The 17,923-nt window shown below is 42.2% G+C and overlaps 2 protein-coding genes across 6 annotated transcripts in view; one reads left to right on the forward strand and one right to left on the reverse strand.

Moving 5' to 3' along the window:
• Trim37 (tripartite motif containing 37) overlaps positions 1 to 17,923 on the forward strand; it is a 137,236-nt gene that overhangs the window by 105,783 nt on the left and 13,530 nt on the right. The window lies entirely within an intron of this gene.
• Ppm1e (protein phosphatase, Mg2+/Mn2+ dependent 1E) overlaps positions 6,847 to 17,923 on the reverse strand; it is a 138,654-nt gene continuing 127,577 nt past the window's right edge. Inside the window, exons 4-7 of the mRNA XM_028878269.2 lie at positions 17,571 to 17,759; positions 14,157 to 14,300; positions 13,833 to 13,926; positions 6,847 to 7,968 (exon numbers count right to left, since the gene is read on the reverse strand). Coding sequence (XP_028734102.1) covers positions 6,899 to 7,968; positions 13,833 to 13,926; positions 14,157 to 14,300; positions 17,571 to 17,759 — 1,497 coding nt within the window. The 3' untranslated portion in view covers positions 6,847 to 6,898. The remainder of the gene's footprint in view (positions 7,969 to 13,832; positions 13,927 to 14,156; positions 14,301 to 17,570; positions 17,760 to 17,923) is intronic.

The following is a 17,923-nucleotide window of genomic DNA, read 5'->3' on the forward strand; positions in this document are numbered from 1 at the left end:
AAGATGCCTAAGGATGGGGTTGACAACACTAGAAAGCCAATGGTGTGGTATGTTGATAAGGTTCTAGAGATTAGGTAGCTGATGGCATTACACACACACACACACACACACACACACACACACACACACACACACACACACACACAATGGGGGCTGTAGAAGCCTGAAGGAGTGTGCCAGCTTAGCAGCACTATGTACATCATTGTGCCAGGAAGGTCACCTGCTGGTACAAGAAGCATCACATTTAGGACCCTCAGAACCTCCCCAATGTCTTCCTTCGCTGGTTCGAAATTGCATGCTTTCTTCAGAATGAAACCATGATCACAGTGCCCTCCCGAGTTCTGTGCAGTGTTCTAGTGAGTTACCAAACCTCAGCTTAATGGTGGAAACCCCCAAACGTGGAGCCACCTGGTCAAGTGTAAGGGTGGCCTGGGGATCCTGAACTTGAAGCTGGTCTTTGAAGCAGGTTCATCTTGTAGAAGACTGTGCCCTAAACCTGTGAGTTTGGCCTAAATTCAGGAAGTTGGTGTCACAATTCATTGTGCTGAGTCATGTATAAGTATATGCTGAACTGTAAAAAGCAGATCAACTTCTGAGAGGTACTACATTTTGGCTTTCTGATCAATATGTACAGGAGTTTAAAACAATAAAACAAAGACAGACTCTTCTTGAAGAAGCTTAAGAGCAAACGGGAAGTAACGTTAGCCACTCAGTTTTGGGGGCTGTTTATCCACTGCAGCGCTCCGTGAAAACGTTTTCTCCGGCCGACACATGAGCAGGCTGAGCCCCTGGTGCTTCTCTGCCCAACCAAAACTACAGCCCACATACCATAGGCAGCTGGTGTCCCCTCCTCCTCGTGTGCCTCTAGGAGACTGCGGTGTAGACTTGCCTCCTTGAGTCTCCCTCCACTGGGAGTCCCTAGCAACTTGATGGGCTCTCCTGCCCCTGTGTGGTAGCTGTGATACCCGCACTGTGAAGGCAGGGCCTTTTCATATCCAGTTAAGCTCTAACTTCTCACCTGGAAAAAAAGATTTCTCCAAACTTAGATCATTCTTTTCTCCATTTTCCAAAAAGGGACCAAAAAGAAGAAAAAAAAAAAAAAAACAACCAAACAAACAAAAAACTGGATAGAACCTGTGTGGGACCTGTTTTTTGCACCATGAGGTCAAGACACCTTTTCCTGGAGAGTCTGTGGTGGGGTGTCATCCTACAGCTAAGCTAAGAAGAATACTAAACCCAGCTGCTCAAGGAGGAACCCTTTGTTACTAAACAATATTTGAACATTTTGAAGAGTCTGAAAAGAAACTGATTTATTTGAAATACAAGTAAAAGTTCTTTGATAAGTTTATTCTGAGGCCAAACAAAAGCAGGCTCCTAGAGCACAAAGAAGTGTCCTTTATTAGTTGTTCTTACAGTAACGGGCATCCGGTGCAGGTCCAAAGCTAATGGTGGGGGAGGGGGGCAGGTGGCACCTTAGAGTCAACTCAGCGTCTTTCTTTCCTGTGCTTGGACCTAGCCAAGGCCACACATGTTGGCAAGTGGTTTACCTTTGAGAGACCCTAACCCCAGACAGTCATTTCTGATAATTTGGTAACATTAGTAAAGTCTTAATTCAAATAATTGTTATACTAGTGATTCACTTAGAATAATTATATGGCATGCTATTACTTCAAAAAGAGATGTTTGTCTTAATTATCAAATTTTAGAAATTTTTCAAACATAAATAACTATTAATCATCCCTGCAAAGCAAGCCCCTTCAAGTAAATCTTCCTTTCAGAACTGTTTTTTTCTTTATAAAGGTATGCTAAAGCCTAAATGACAGAGAAATTAGGATTGTTGTGACTGTGAAATAAGTCTCACTGGTAAAGGAGTCACAGTGTTTTAACTGGGTCCATCCCTTTCCGTGGTCCTCAACCTTCCTACTTCTGTGACCCTTTCATACAATTCTTCATGTTGTAGTGATGCCCAACCGTAAAATTGCTACTCTCCATTGCTACTTCATGACTCGTTTTGCTACTGTTATGAATCATAATGTCTGTGTTTCCCGGGGGCCTGGGGGTCGAGACACACAGGTTGTCTGTCAATCATGGCTTTGCTTTAGATGCCCGTGGCCTGCAGAGCTGGCTTCACTTCTTTCTGTACACTCTCCTGTAGTTACTCCTCATCAAACCCTCCAGAAAGACAGAGCCAACACTCACTGGTTCGTTCTTTCAAGACTGAAATTCAGTGGCAGGAAGAGAAAGCTCGGGCATTTGGGTGCAAAGATCTAAGAATAATGTCACTGGAAGATTTGAGGAGTCATTGCTTAGCTCAGGGTGGGTTCACCTCCCCCACTGTCTCTTATACAGGCCCCCTTTGGTTATCCCAGTTAAACCAGTAGGGAGCACCAGAAGAAAGCCCTCTCCCCTGGTTTTTGTTGGTTGGGTGGATGGTAACAGTTAATAGTTAAATAGTGTCACTCAACAGACTTGCAGCTTTCCATGTTTATAAGGGGAAAGAAAACATCCATCTCCAGTATTGGTGTGCACCCTTAATCCCAGCACTCGGGAGGCAGAGGCAGGTGGATCTCCAGGTTTGAGGCCCGTCTGGTCTGCATAGTGAATTCCAGGACGTCCAGGGATACATAGAAATACATTTTTTTTGAAAGCCCCCTGGAAATTGTGGGGGGTTTTAAGGCTGAGGAATCTGCCTAGTTTAAGCACCAAGTAACTTAATACTTTATGAATAAGACAAATAACCAGTGGTTTTTTTAATTGCTGAGTTTTATTAAGATATTGGCAAAATTTCAACATACTCCTTACCTGAATAAACAGTTTTAATAAATAAAACATGAAAGATCACTTATGATTACAGCTTAACTCAGAAGTGATCTGTGGAGCGGGTCTGTAAATCGTAACTTGACTCACTTCACTCCAGAGAGAATTCTTTGCAGAGAAATGTCATGAATAAGAGAAAGCTTGTCTCTCACCACAGAGCACCTAGAGAGATTACAATGATGTATCTGCATTATCTAATACATCAAAGATAATAGAGTAGTTCCTTTTCAAGAGCGACTGCTGGGTCACTGGACTCCCTGCCCTTGCTCAGGTTTCTAGTTAGTGTAATAAACAGGCTTAACTAGACCAAATGCTGCTGGAGGATGCAACAGCGGGTTTTTGTTTTTTGTTTTTTGTTTTTTTTTTTAATCAGTACTATTTGTATAATACTGGCGTATTGTTTGTTTTAAAGAAACAACCATCTTTGTATAGATCAAAACAGAAGAGTGGGGGTTTTGTCTTTATCCTGTTTTTGAAAGGTAAAAAAATCTTTTAGTAATTTGTGACCCAAAGAAAAGTTTTTCCAAAGATTCAACAAAACTGTAGTATCCTCTTTTGTAGCCTTAGGTGAAAAAGCTCATTGAGTGAGCAAATGGTTGAAAACTTAACATCATCTGGCCCTTTTCTCACAAAGCCTCAGTAAGCCTTTGATGGGGAGGAAGTACGTGAAGCACGCCGCTTCTCTGCAACACTGAACTGCATCCTGTGCATCTGCCCCTGGATGTTGCACTTCCTACTGGCACAGTGTTCTAGCAGTGGAGTGTGGTGATCATGAGAATGCAGTGTCGACGCTGGACCACTATAAATGTGGTCAGGAGTAGACTTAGTGTTGACGTTACTGACATTGTCCTTTGAAAAGATGTTACTTTCAAGGTGCCTCCTACTTAAATTAAATGCAACATGGACTCTAATTGTATTACTTCAAGGACAATGGATGGCACTTGTAGGTAAAGAAAAAGTATATACATGTTTTTCTGTCTGACCTCTGTTGTACAGACATAAATAGAATTAATAGCTCCAGTGTTTGGTGCTGTAATGTTGCCCAACTCAGATATCTTTCCAATGTACATACCTAAAAAAAGTGAAAAAGGAAACCTTTGAAATTAGGGACTGATGCCCTTTGAGACTCACAGTGAATGTACAAGGAATAGTAACCTCAGTTGGTGACTTGAAGTCTGCTTTCCTATCAGATACTACACTTTCTTGTCTATATTTGTTTTGCTATTTCCTACTATAACAAAACTGGTTTAGCAAGCAAACAAATTGATGCAGATCATGGTAATGAAAAAGGGATACTGCCACTCTAAGGATCGAGTGTTGAACTTTCACCACCACTAAATTGCACAATGAAATAGAGGTACAAAACACATAATTCACAGACTATACCTCAGCATTTACAGTTAATATATATTATATAGATACTTTATATCTGTCTAATATTTTTACAGTCACCAGATACACCATCATTAAATATAAGTTACAGAAATGTATAGATACCATTAGTTAGAGGGTTACTTATTGCTTACATTAGCAAGCAGCAAATAAGGGCAGAGGATTTGAATTGAAGGGAACTACTTCCTATCACCAGTGGCATTAAGGTTTAACACTGCATTTCACAAAGCACTGCTTCTCGTCTGGTTTATAGAACCAACAGCAGCATGTGTCAGGCCAATAACCACTACTTTAATATTATAGAATGTTAAAGGACTTACCGTACAAATGGTACCTAACTACCTTATAAATACGCACATTGTGAACAAATGAGTTAGTTTTTACAATATTGGTTTATTAACTTGACCACACTAGAAGTACTTTTCTCTATTTTCTAGAGAGCTAATGATATGAGAAATGGAGTTAACACTGCTGTGTAGTCAGACCTACAAAATCCAAATGGGTCTGTTTGCCCTCGCTTCATCCACTCATTTTTTTACCTCACTAATCAAAAACCTATCACCTCATTTTTTTTCTCCTTATTCTGATCAAAAACATTACTAATAGATAACCACAGAAATTCTTCTAAATGTACTTAGCTATTTTGGGATATGATGTACACCTGTTGTCTGCTGCCTGTTTTTTTTTTTTTTTTTTTTTTTTCTTTAGAAATTTGGTTTGAAACTGGCCCTGCACCTGATGGGTTGTCAGCATGATCTGGGCTTCAAAAAATGACAGACATGACAGACTGGTCCATTTATGGGGCAGGCATCAGAAAGATGATGAAGTCCTAATACTGTTGAGGTGGAGCCATATTCATTCCTTCTCAATGGTGTGTCACGAGACTAAGAGAAGAATAAATGACTCCAAGGTCAACAGAAAACAAATACTGAAAACCTCCACTTAGACTCAAATTTTGAAAAATAAAAGCTGTAGGTTAATAGTTTGACCATTGCTGAAGAGAAGCTGGATTTTGGTCTTTAATGGTTTGATGTAGCTCTGCAATACCTGTGATATGTTAGTCATCTATGTCTCTGGAATTTGAGGGTCTTAATCCTCTGTAGGTCTGGAGAATGCAACATGAATTGTGGAGTTCCACCGAACACGATTAGGGGTGGCCGTGCCTCAGCAGGAACCTTCAGCGGCTCCTCCACTGTGCGAGCAGTCGCTCCAGCGGCTGCTCCTGCCTTGTTGGCCTGGCTAGCTCATGGGGGATGGGGTAGGGAACATGGGAACATTCATGACTGAGATAAACCAGGCTGCCTCACTGGACAAATCGGAGAGCGTTTTTGCTGTCTTTCAGTGAAGACATGTTTCTGGTTTGAAACTGTAGAAATGGCAAAAAGTAGATGATTCAAAACTATAAACTATAAGTATTGAAATGAGAAGCACATGACCTGTCACTGTAGTCTGAAGCGGGTAGCTGGACTCTGGCTCGTCTTCCACTTATAACTAAACAGCCCTGGCCCTCAGTAATCTGCATTCTCCTGTGCACGTGGCCTCTGGGTTCACACTCAGCCTCCTTCATACCAATTACTTCATTCCCTTGGGGAAAACAATTTTAGAGAAGTTAAAACTATCGTTTTCATTATTCAAACTACATTTTATATTATAGTTATATATGCCTTTGCTGTCTGTAAACTTTAAAAAAAAAAGCAGAAAATATAGAAGTGCTATTTTCACAACTCCTTTTAAATGGCATTTGAGTCTTCTGTCGTACCTGACATCATCTCTTAAACCACTTTTATTCTTGAGATGAAGGTACCATGAAGAACAGCATCCTAGGTTACAGCCAGCTGACAGAGGTCTCCTAAAATGAGTAACAAAATTCCACCAACAGCACCATAACAGGTTATGAAACTCTCAGATAACTAAAACCTTGTGAAATATTTTCATTAAAAATATTCATAGTTGTGCCGGGCGGTGGTGGCGCACGCCTTTAATCCCAGCACTCAGGAGGCAGAGGCAGGCGGATCTCTGTGAGTTCAAGGCCAGCCTGGTCTCCAAAGCGAGTTCCAGGAAAGGCGCAAAGCTACACAGAAAAACCCTGTCTCGAAAAAACAAAACAAAACAAAAAAAAAATATTCATAGTTGCTTTTCATTTTCTATGAAAAATGAACAAGTTATCTTCCTGCATACTGCCTCCCAAGTCTGAGAATATGACACTTTGGTACTGGTTCACTGTGTCCTTGATCAGCAGTTAAGACCTGTGTGACTTGAATCTTTCATTCACCCAAACAACTGGGGAGGGATGCTTCATGGTCCCCGGGATCTTGAGGAGCATTTCCCCCCAAAATTTAATTCTGCACTGTTTCCTTTAGATTAGGCACATCAGACCAGATACTTGCGATTTCCATACCATATATTCTGACTGGAATAACTTCCAAAGCTTCCACTAGTGACGTGAAGGGATGGTGGAGAGGGGGCTGTATGTAGGTAGAGACACATCACAGGGACCAGTTGTATGAGTTTGCTAGTGAAACCGCCAATACTTTTTTTAAGATTGAAAACACTATTTTGAATTTCCTAGAGATCTATGTACATTTAAGGATTGAGCCATCAATGGATTCATAATGAAGCACATGTACGTTAAAAATGTCTACCTTGTTTCTACTCTGATAGTTGTATTTTTTTGAGAGAGCTAGCTAGCCTACATTGAAGAAAAGTCTTCTATTTTATAGCTCCAAGGAAGGTCTGGGCATGGAATATCGTTACACTTTCTAATCTTCATGTTTCTACTATATCCTTCCCAGCTATTTTCCCTCCATGGCAAAGAACTTCTTAACATCTTGTTTCTCTTCCCACTTCGAGTAAGTGAGGAGAGGCTAATGCCTATTTTGTGAGAAGGCTCTTGAGCAGAAAGAAATGAATAAAACTTTGGATTAAACCTGAATGCACGCTGCCTTTTGGAGTAGTGGTGGCGTAAATGGTACAATCTAGACGCTGTTTTCCCCAGGGATTTGAACTGTTCATTTTCCAACCCAGAACAGACAGGAGACAAGCTCTCCATTCTGCATATCTGTTGCCCTGTTGAACCCAAATTAAAAGAAGCCAGAAACTCTCCAGCACCACTCCGTTCAGGCAATGAAGACTTGACTGATTTTTCCTCCATTATTAGCTCATTAAGATCTGCTTTCTTTGGTGCACCAGGACCAATCATCTCAACTGGTGGCAAAAATTGGGTACTGTGAGGTTTGCTTGCTTCTATTTGTGTGAGATCTAGGTAGTCTGGATCTTCCAGCACGTTGATTTGGGGCCCTGGGCTCAGGCTAGTTCTATCAGTGAATGAATCCACACGCCCCTCATAGCCTAGATCGGCTGGTGCTGAGCACTGGTGCTGAGGCCAAGGGCGTTTGCACTCTCCATGATTCTCCTTATCATCCCCACCATCTTCTTGCCCTCCTTGAAAAGAGTTGTCTGTCCAATCTGATTCCTCACTAACATTTACAGCTTTGTTCATGTCCCTCAGGAATACCACAATAACAGTGATGTTATCACTTGACCCTGCATCACGAGCTGATGCTACTAATTTGTGGGCAACCATGCTGCTGTCTCCATTATTCTCTTTCAGGTGGTCAGACACAACCTTCACTGCCTCATCAGGGTTCACTGTATCATAGAAGCCATCACAGGCCAGAATGAGGTAGTCTTCAGTCCCATCCAAAACAGTTGAGGCAGAGTCTGCATCTCCACAGATATATGGCTTATGTTCAGCATCTCCTGTGGGAATTAGAAGGGAAGGCCATCAGAAGGCAGGTTGTGGTTCACCTAAATGTTTAGAATGCCTGTGGTCAATACTATGGATTAATTGTAACTTGATGAGAAATTTTTATTTAAAACTGTAATTGAAACACTTCAATTCTGTGTTACTTTGATGTTGTTATACTTTAATCCCAGTTTAAAAACTATAAGTTGCAAGGTTCAATTCCTCATCAGTTGTATACATTCGACCTTGTGCCTCTGGCTACAGTTTAGGCTTTGCTGACTAAAGCAACAAGTCACACCAAATCTAAATTTGTTCAATGTACTAAAAATATCAGTCATACATAGGAGAACTGTTGGTTCAGTAGATCTGTTCTCTTACTGGTGATTGGGTTTGATTTAATTGCAACTTGAGAACATTGAGGGAGAAACCCTAAGTTCTGGCTGTTTTCCTCATTAAACAATTTTCTGTCACTTTTTTTTTTTTTAGAAATCAATAAGTAGGTTATTGTTGTGAACATGGAGAAAGGGTTGAGTTACAAGAGATTTAAAAACCAAGTGTGACTCTAAAGCCAGGGGAACTTGTGGGCTTTATCCACAGTCCCACACAAAGAGCTAGGGTATGGACTACTTTGTTTCTGGTCCACTTGGCTTCTCTTTGATGCTGTTTTACTTAGTATCTGGAGAACAGACAGAAAGTCCACAGTAAGTGTCCTCTTGTCTTCACAGATGACCCACCCATGTTGATTGCTCACCCTGACCACATACACTTACTAACAACATGAGCAGACACAAGACAGTGTTAGGGAGTGATGTCCAACACACCAGAGGCTTAAGCCTACAGGTTTCTCTCACGGCTGCTGAGATCATCCATCTTCCACCATGATGGTGGAACTTTAAGATACAGAAATGACCAGATTCCTGCATTGTTTTCATCGGTTATTTTTCTTTAGATACTTGGAAAAGTGCCACCAAACGATATGTGAAGTAGTTAGTGCCCTATAACTTAGTGTTTAGAATAACAGCATAGTATCAGACTGCCTCGCTCCAAATCCTAACTACCCCACTTGTTACCTACACAGTTCTCATTAATTACACCTTCCATTGCACTAGAAAGAAGCAGGCTGTGATAGTTAGTTGTTGCGAGCTGGACACAACCTAGATTTACCTCAGGAAGACTCTCAGTGAAGGATTGCCTAGATCAGGCTGGTCTGTGCGTGTGCCTATGGGGATTTTTTTTTTAACTGGGTTAACTGAAGTGACAAGACCCAGCCCACTGTGGGCAGTACCATTCCCTGGGTTTAGGTCCTGGACTGAGAAAGCTAGCTAAGTACTAGAAGCCTCTCTTCTTGATGTGACCAGCTGTCTTAAGTTCATACTACTGTGATTGTGACAATGTGATGAACTATATATAACCTGGAATTGTGAGCTAAACTAACTATGTTTGTCCCTTAAGTTTCCTGTTGTCAGGACATTTTTATCACAACAGATACAAAGTTAAATCACAACAGATATGAATCTGATTCCTCACTAACATTTACAGCTTTGTTCATGTGCCTCAGGAATACCACAATAACAGTGATGTTATCACTTGACCCTGCATCATGAGCTGATGCTACTAATTTGTGGGCAACCATGCTGCTGTCTCCATTATTCTCTTTCAGGTGGTCTTATTAAGTAATTCATTATTTCTGGTATCGGCTACAGGTTCCCTCATACCTCAGATTTCTTTCAGACATGTCAGATAGGCTCAAACAGTTCAATAGGAACCCTGTGATAAGCTATAAATTGGGCCATATGCTGTATCCAGTATGTCGAATAACTAGATATTAGGAAAATGGGTATTTCCTGGATATAATTTTTTAGGTTAATATATTTGTAAATAAGAAACAGAGGCCTTTTGACCCTACATATTCTTAGCTTCACTCCTGTTCTCACACGTGTAACTCTCATCCACTATCCTGCCCACTGTTTTGGGTTTTTTTTTTTTTAAAGCCGAGGTCTCATTCATATAGCCCAGGCTGGCCTCCACCTTGCTTTGTAGCAAGGCTGCCCCGAATGTCTCATCCTCTTGCCTCAACCTCCCAGTTGCTGGAATCCTAAAAGCATGGTTTTGATTTCATTTATCACTATGATATCCCAATAGACTACTGAAGCCAATCATAACTTCAAAAGGTAAGAGCAGTGTCCCCCACTGGTCTACTTTATTTAATTTTCCCTATTCTACCTGATTCAAATATTATTTTCTGAACTCTACTTCTAAAAATAAATGTGATCTGAGTTACACTGTTCCAAAAAAAAAAAAAAAAAAAAAAAATCTTGTTTTAGTGCTAACAATTAAAAGACCAGTGCAACTGTTGGTTTAGAACAGAACATACAAAGATTTGCACAGAGGAAATAGTGCCAGAACTCTGGCTTTTCACCCGCTCCAGTGTTGAGTGTCAGATTCATGGCATTTCGCCCCCAAATTTGGTAGGAGGGCACAAATACCCATCTCCTGGTGGAGACGGCAGCCTGTTGGCTTCAGCCTCCTCTCTCCATATGCTAGGAAACTCAGAAATGAAAGGCTCATGGGGTGAAACAATTGGAAAGATTTACGTTGTCAAAGCTTTGAGTGTCGTTTGTTTTTTAAGTGGAGTTGAACTGTTTATCCCTTTTCCTGTCCTTTTTAAAGCCCATTCCAGTGAGTCTCCCAAATCTTCCTTATTGGTCATCTTGGCACATTCATTAATTTCTTACTTAAAAGACAGTTGTAAGATTTGAATTTCCTCAGTTTTCCTACAAACAAAACCAAAGGAAAAGCCCACAGCCACCACCACCACCACCACTTTTGGCATGGGGGGTAGGTGGAGTTGACCTCTATACACTACCATTGTCAGTTATTTTTGGTCCCGTCTCTCTGGAGCTCAGGCAAAGGTCTCATTTTCAATTCTCTACTTACTCTCTTCCTGCAAATATATCCAGTCCTCCTTTGTCTTTTTCACACCGTAATAGGAAGAAGCCTAGATTAGCTGACACTGACTCCAGGTCCCGTCTGCCTCCCAAGTGCAGGGATTACAGGCATATGCCACCAGGTCTGTCTTCCCATGTCTTAATTAGTATGTTCTTACACTTACCCACTTAAAACATTTCTCTCAGATACTACCAGCTATTTCCTATTTGAGATTCCATTTCTTTTTAAAAACTTATTTATGTGTACAGATGTGTACCTGGAGCCCGAATGTGTTAGAAGAAGGCATTCGATCTCCGGGAACTGGAATTAACAGACAGTCGTGAGCTATCACGTGGGTGCTGGGAATCAAACCTATGCAAGAGCAACAAGTGCCTTTACTGCTGAGCCATCTCTCTAGCCCCTAATTCTATTTCTTTTTGAAACCCATTTCTCAGGACCTCTGCAGCCCTTGACTGCTCAGGCCCAGAAGCCCTCTTTTCCTGGCATCTGAAAAAGTGCACTTGTCTGTCCTTCATCTTTTCCTGGTTTGTTCCTTGATTTAATAGGGCAGCCATCATGGCTAAGAATGTGCTGGGCTCAGTTCTGAATGTGGTACATATTCCACCACCTCACACATGAATCAGGAACTGGGTGCTGGTACTCTTACTTTACAAAGGAGCAAACCAGTACTGAGACAGTTCACTTTCCAAGATAAGTAGCCTGTAGAATGGCAGAGAGCACTGTGTTACCCTTAGGTCACAGGCCTCATTTCGGCATCTTCACACAGTAAGTGCTCTCTGGGCAGTGTGATTCATGCCTGTAGTTTCAACATTGTGGGTGTGCATGATAGATAAAGGCTGTCGCCAAGATGGAAGGAGTTATAAATCCTTGTCTCCAGCTCAACTTTCAGCTAAACTCCAGATCTGTATTTCTATGTACATACAAAATCTCTTCCAAGACATCAGTACCGAGGATTGAAAATATGTCCAATTGAACTCACCCCCTGCCAACTGCTGTTTCTTTATTACAAATGCTTTATCGTCTTCCTACTCACAAGTCAGAAACCTGGAAGTTAGTTTTCCTCTTCCTCACAAACGATCATCTGTCTCACCGATTTATACCCTCCTCCGTGTCTCCCTTTTTAGATGTCCTCGTCTCCAGCACTGTACCCACAGCCTTCTACATGATCTCCATCTGAGCTCTTCTACACTCGTCTGTATTCTATGCTGTCACTACAAGTGCTTGAAAAGACAACCCTGGCTGTGTGGCCTCTGTTTATTCATCTAGTAACTCTAGACTCTTTGGGTCAGATCTGAAGCCCATCAGAGGCCTGCAGGGACACTCCTAATTGACCACTCCACCGTCTGCTCTTGCCTCTTGTACCCATTGTTGTTCCTAAAAATATTTCCCATTCCTGGGGTTTCCTCCCTAAACGTAGTGTATCACCCTCCCCAACTGAAAAGTCACATTATCTGTGATGTTGACCCTATTCCATCTTAGGTTGTCATTTACTCAAAGACATTTTGCTTCAGTTTCACCTTGTATTCTCTTTTTAGAATCAAGGCCAGCATCAACTTAAGATGTCTCTGTAGAGATCCATGTCAGTCTCCTGACAAACACTATCTGAAGGAAGATGAAGTGGTCTTGACCAGCTCTAGTTGTCAAAAATAATTGTATATAAGAGTGTATTTAAAGATGGAGAAGTCCCCCTTTTGGCGCCCTATTCCAGAGCACCTAATAGCTCCCTCATTGTGAGGTAACTGTTCTTCATGAGCTATCTGTCCTCTTTGAGCTCTGGACGTCCCATTCAGCTCCTGATGCTCATATCTGGGGCACTTCACAGCTAGCCAGCAGCACCTTTTCAAAGAGTGGGAAGAGTTCAACTCACGGATCAAACTAAACCAAATCTCTGGTAACAAGAAACTAAATTTGGTGTCTCGATATGGACTTTGTCTATTCTAGCTCTATGTCCAGTTACTTCTTTTGGGGAGGTAAAGATTGAAGGGTTATTTATGTATGCATGCATATCTGCTTATCTACCCATGAAATACATGCTTATTTTTCAAAAGCTGGCGATCCCAAGCAGTCAGCCCTAAGCACAGACACATGAGCAGCACTGAACGGACTCAGAAGGCTTACATGTGAGTCTGTGTGTTGAAGGAAAAAACCAGCTGGGAAGTGAGGCTAAGCCATGCAGCCTGCAGCACACAGCAAGACAAAGGCAGGCCCAGCCAGTTCCTTGAAGGTACACCTAATTTTCCTCAGCCATCTCTGGAATAAGCAGCTTTGCCCTTTTAAACAGTCTACATTTTAGGGAGAGCAGTTCTGGAATGCTTGTAAAGGCCTGGGAGTGGACCTGGGTGGGCAGAGCCCTCACCTAGCATGGATGAGGCCCTAGATTTTCTGACAAATTATATTTTCTGTGCCAGGTGTGGTGGTACACACCTTTAATACCAGCACTTGAGGCAGAGTCCAGCCTGGCCTACATAGAGAGACCCTTTCTCAAAAAATTATATGTCCCATATTTAGAAAATAGTTTTATATAAAAAGTGTGTTTCTAAGAATTCTGTGCATGTCATTTTATAATTCACCAAAGAAGACGTAAAGATAGAAACAATATGAAGTTTGGAGAGACCCTTCTGTTTTCTGGAAACGTGGAATGAAATAATTTGTTTCAAGCAGATTTGTCCACTAACTTGGAGGCATCTATTCAAAGAATAGAAACTGATAAATGCTACATTCCTTGAGATGATTCTTACTTTATAACGAATTTAAATGTATAAATAGCCAGGTGTACTTAAATAATTAAAAAGGTATCCAGTTGTTACTTTAAATAGTGATAAGCATTCTGAGCATATAAATTAGCATCTCAAGTTCCTTCATATCAAAGTTAATATAAGACAGAGAGCTAGAGGATTTTGGAGAAACAAAATGAATGTTTTTTTCCTACCTATAGCTCTGGAGACTGATAGACTTCCATTCACCCTCCAGGCACCAAACCAAACTACACAACCTCCAAGGGCCTCAATTCGCTGCTTTTCATCCTAGAGCAGTACGATAAAAAGCAAACACTTGGATTCAGGATTTATTCATCCACTTTACAGTAAACAGATATACTGCCATCTCTGTGAAAAGGCTTTCTGTATTTCTCCTTTAGGAGAAGGGCACGGTTGCTGAGATTAAAGCCAATAATAGTAACAACACTCAAAGAAACCTAATTAGTAACCACAAAACTGCCGTTCTGACATGCTCTATTAGAACAGATCATACATACCTCTCTGTCTGGTTTGTGTGGTTTCATAAGTTCAACAGCTTGGCCCTTTCTTACAAGCATAACCTGGGAATCGCCCACCCAGGCCACGTGGAGCATGTTGCCTCTGATAAAAGTGACTACTCCTGTGGTCCCGCATCGTAAGCTCTGAAAATAATTGAAGACCAGAGTCAAATAGAGTAAAAGACAACAAATTCTCATTGAGAAGCAATTTATGATTAATACAAGCTGCATTTGAGAGACTGTTAGTAATATTTCACATTACAAATTCATGGTTCTCAGAGTATTTTATTTTATTTTAGAAATAAGGTCTCACTGTGTAGCCCTGGCAGCCTGAACTTGCTATATAGACCAGGCTGGCCTTGAAATTACACAGGTCTACTTACCTCTGCTGAGATGAAACATGTTCATCACCATGCCTGGTTCAGAGAATTCTATGTGCATTTATACACACAAGTCCACTTGATCTGTGGTGATACACTGGACAGGAATGATTATCTGTTTTAAGTACAAGTTTTTTTTAAAAACTGGGCTTGGGGACTGGGGAGAGATGGCTCAGTGATTAAGAGCACTGGGGGTTGGGGATTTAGCTCAGTGGTAGGGCAAGCGCAAGACCCTGGGTTCGGTTCTCAGCTCTGGAAAAAAAAAAAAAAAAAAAAAAGCACTGGGGTTCTATTCACACAGCCCATATGGCAGTGACCACAACCATGTGTAATTCAGTCCCGAGCAGTCTAAGGCCTCCATGGGCATTGTATGCATGTGATGCACAGACATACATACAGACAAAAAAAACCCCATACTCATAAAATATAAATTAATTAACTAATGAATTTTAAGAACTGGATCAGGTGAGAAGGCTCAGAAGGTAAAGACACTTTCTGCCAAACCTGATAGCTGTAGGTCAACCTCTGACACACACTATGGTGGACATAAAAAACAGTTTCCTGAAGCTGTCCTTTCCTCCACACGCATACTGTGGCATACATGTAGGCCCCAGACACACACACACACACACACACACACACACACACACACACACACACACACACACACACACACAACATGAGTGGGAGTTTAAAAACATGGCATATTTTGTAACTTGTCCAAGGGCACTTGAAATCTTTGTCCTTCCTAGTTCACTTCCTAAGTCCATTCCACCACTACCCCCTTTCTTTTTTTATTTTTTAAGACAGGGTCTGACTATCACCCTGGCTAGCCTAGAACTCACGACAGAGATCCTTTTACCTCTGCCTCCTAAGTGCTGGGACTAAAGGCGAATGCTGCCACACCTGGCAGCCTTTTTCCCGAGACAGGGTTTCTCTGTATAACAGCTCTGGCTATCCTGGATCTCGCTCTGTAGACCAGGCTGTCCTTGAACTCACAGAGATCTGCCTGACTGCCTCCCAAGTGCTGGGATTAAAGGCGTGCACCACCACTCCCAGGCTGTCTTTTTCTTAGATGATTCCAGTCTAGTCTGTCTCATTTCTGTGAGTGCGTGCGTGAGCATGTGAGTGTGTGAGTGTGTGTGTGTGAGTGTGTGTGTGTACAAAGTATTTGCTTGGTACAGGAGAAATGTTCCCAGTCTCTGGATATTATAGAGCCAAGACAGCATATACTCACTGAAGAAGATGCTTATATACCTTTAAAAACAAAAACCAGAACAATCTTCCCGAGGTATTTTTAGGGAGCTTTGATTGGAAACAGTGCATGGAGAACTAACAGCCTGGGGTTTGACTGCAGTAGCTACCACAGTACTTAGAGCTCTTGATCCTGCTATACTAAAATGACATCTCCATTTGACATGAGTCACCACCAAATGAGCATGACTCTGTTACTAAGGACCTGGCCCAAATTAGAACGAGTGCGTCAGGGTGGTGAAGGGCTCCTTGTATCCAATGAGAGAAACAACTTCTCTTTTTCCCTATATAGGAAAAGTTTGTTATAAATCCTCACCCACCAATAAAATGTCTTCCCACACAGAATGTTCAAAAGCTCAGCCCTCTGGAACACAGGATAAAGACACTTGAGTGCATATGCCCTGGAGAGAGCAGGAGGCAGGGCTGCTTCTCCACAGGAAAAGCTACTTTTCCCAGCGGTAAACAGCACGAGAAGCACAAGGAGGAGAAAGCAACCCTGAGAGGCCCCTGAGTCATGGGACAACTATCGGCAGGACTGAGACACAGCACCATGGACAGCAAGGGAGGGAAACGCGGTCAGGAAAGAGAAGGGCAGGGAAGATTTAAGAAAAAAAGATGAAATGATCCGTGTCTCGCACTGGCTGAATACAGATTACCCTGCCCCCAAGGCTCACCTTGTCCCCAAGCTGAGAGCCAGCAGCCTCCAGACAGGCAGGGCCAGCAGAGTGGGCTGAGGTCAACCCCCCAGGGCTGAGGCCAGCTTGGGTTTTCTTGTGCCACCCCCCCTCTGCCTGTGGATCCTAGTTGTTACCATAGTCATCTGTGTGTTAATCCAAGCTAGGGCTCAAGGTAGAGACTTCTCTCTCTTTTTTTACCATATAGTTCTGGATTATTCTTTCATTAATTCCAAACCTCACTACTGCTTTGCAGCATAACTGTAGGAGCAGGGAAATGGATCAAATACTGTTCTGATCTTTTCATTTTAGAAGTCCACCTTTGAGTCATGTGGCAGCAGTGTTAACTTCTTGTGTGTATTTTAATATGTATTAGTTTTGAAAAGTAAGAAATGTACCTTTTTCTCAAAATCCAACATAGAGTGATATAGGTAATTAGGTTCCATTGCCCAGTATGATATACATATGGTTTTGTTTGTTTTACTTTTAGACTTTAATACAGAACTCAGTTTCATTCAGAGTAAAATGCTTAGGTCTGACGAGCCTTAGCAATATAGGACGTGAGTTCTGTCTTGTCTTCCCATTTAGAGAGAGTCAGTTCAAGGGTCGTCTAAGGAGTCTCCTTCTCCTGATGTTCCCTGGAGACACACAGTGACCACTGCTTACCCCTGCAAAATGCAAAAAATGCATGGAAGCAGTCCTACTTTCTGTTTCAATGTTGTTTTCAGTTCACCGTCACTAGATACTGTCTGCAAGAGTGCTTAGAGGGGCCAAGTTCAAAGCTGACAGGTAGTAGGGGAAGAAGCAAAAACTCACCTGCCAAATCCAGCAGCAGTTATACACAGGGGCCAGAAAACCACAGTCTGGGTTTTCTTTACAGGGTATCATTGTGCCCCACAAAATTATTCCTCAGGAGGGAACTGGATTAAGAATCGAGCAGAGTCCAAGAAAGTAGCTGAAGTGAGTGTTTGTGTGTTTGCGTGCATGTGCATGCTTGCGTGTATAGTTTAGATAATGTGTACCCAGAAGGAGAAAAGGCCAGACTAGCCCTTCCCCCACAGAGACTGGCTGGAACTCAGCTGGTGTTCACAAGGACGTGGGCATACCTCCCTGGCTGCCTTCTGCACAAACCGCTCATCCGTGACACGGAAGGCCCGGCACAGAGCCTCAGCAGGATCATGGGGGAACATCTCCTGGCGCACTAAGTTAACATGTAGGTGAACGGAGGCATAAATGGCAGCATCCACTCCCCCGTGGCCATCAAACACTGCAAAGTAAGCTTGTTCCTCCTGGTCCTGTCAATAGAGACACAAAACCGTTAGGGCATGGGGCACAGTACCACCCAACCAGCCGACGCCCTGGAAACGTCCATCCTCTACTGCTTTCGTCATTCAGATAATGAGACTGTTTCCCTTTGCTGACATGCCGATGAGCTGCTGAGTACCTGGGATGCTAGGGC

This window comes from Peromyscus leucopus, chromosome 8b (genome assembly GCF_004664715.2).
Source record: "Peromyscus leucopus breed LL Stock chromosome 8b, UCI_PerLeu_2.1, whole genome shotgun sequence".
Lineage (NCBI taxonomy): Eukaryota > Metazoa > Chordata > Mammalia > Rodentia > Cricetidae > Peromyscus > Peromyscus leucopus.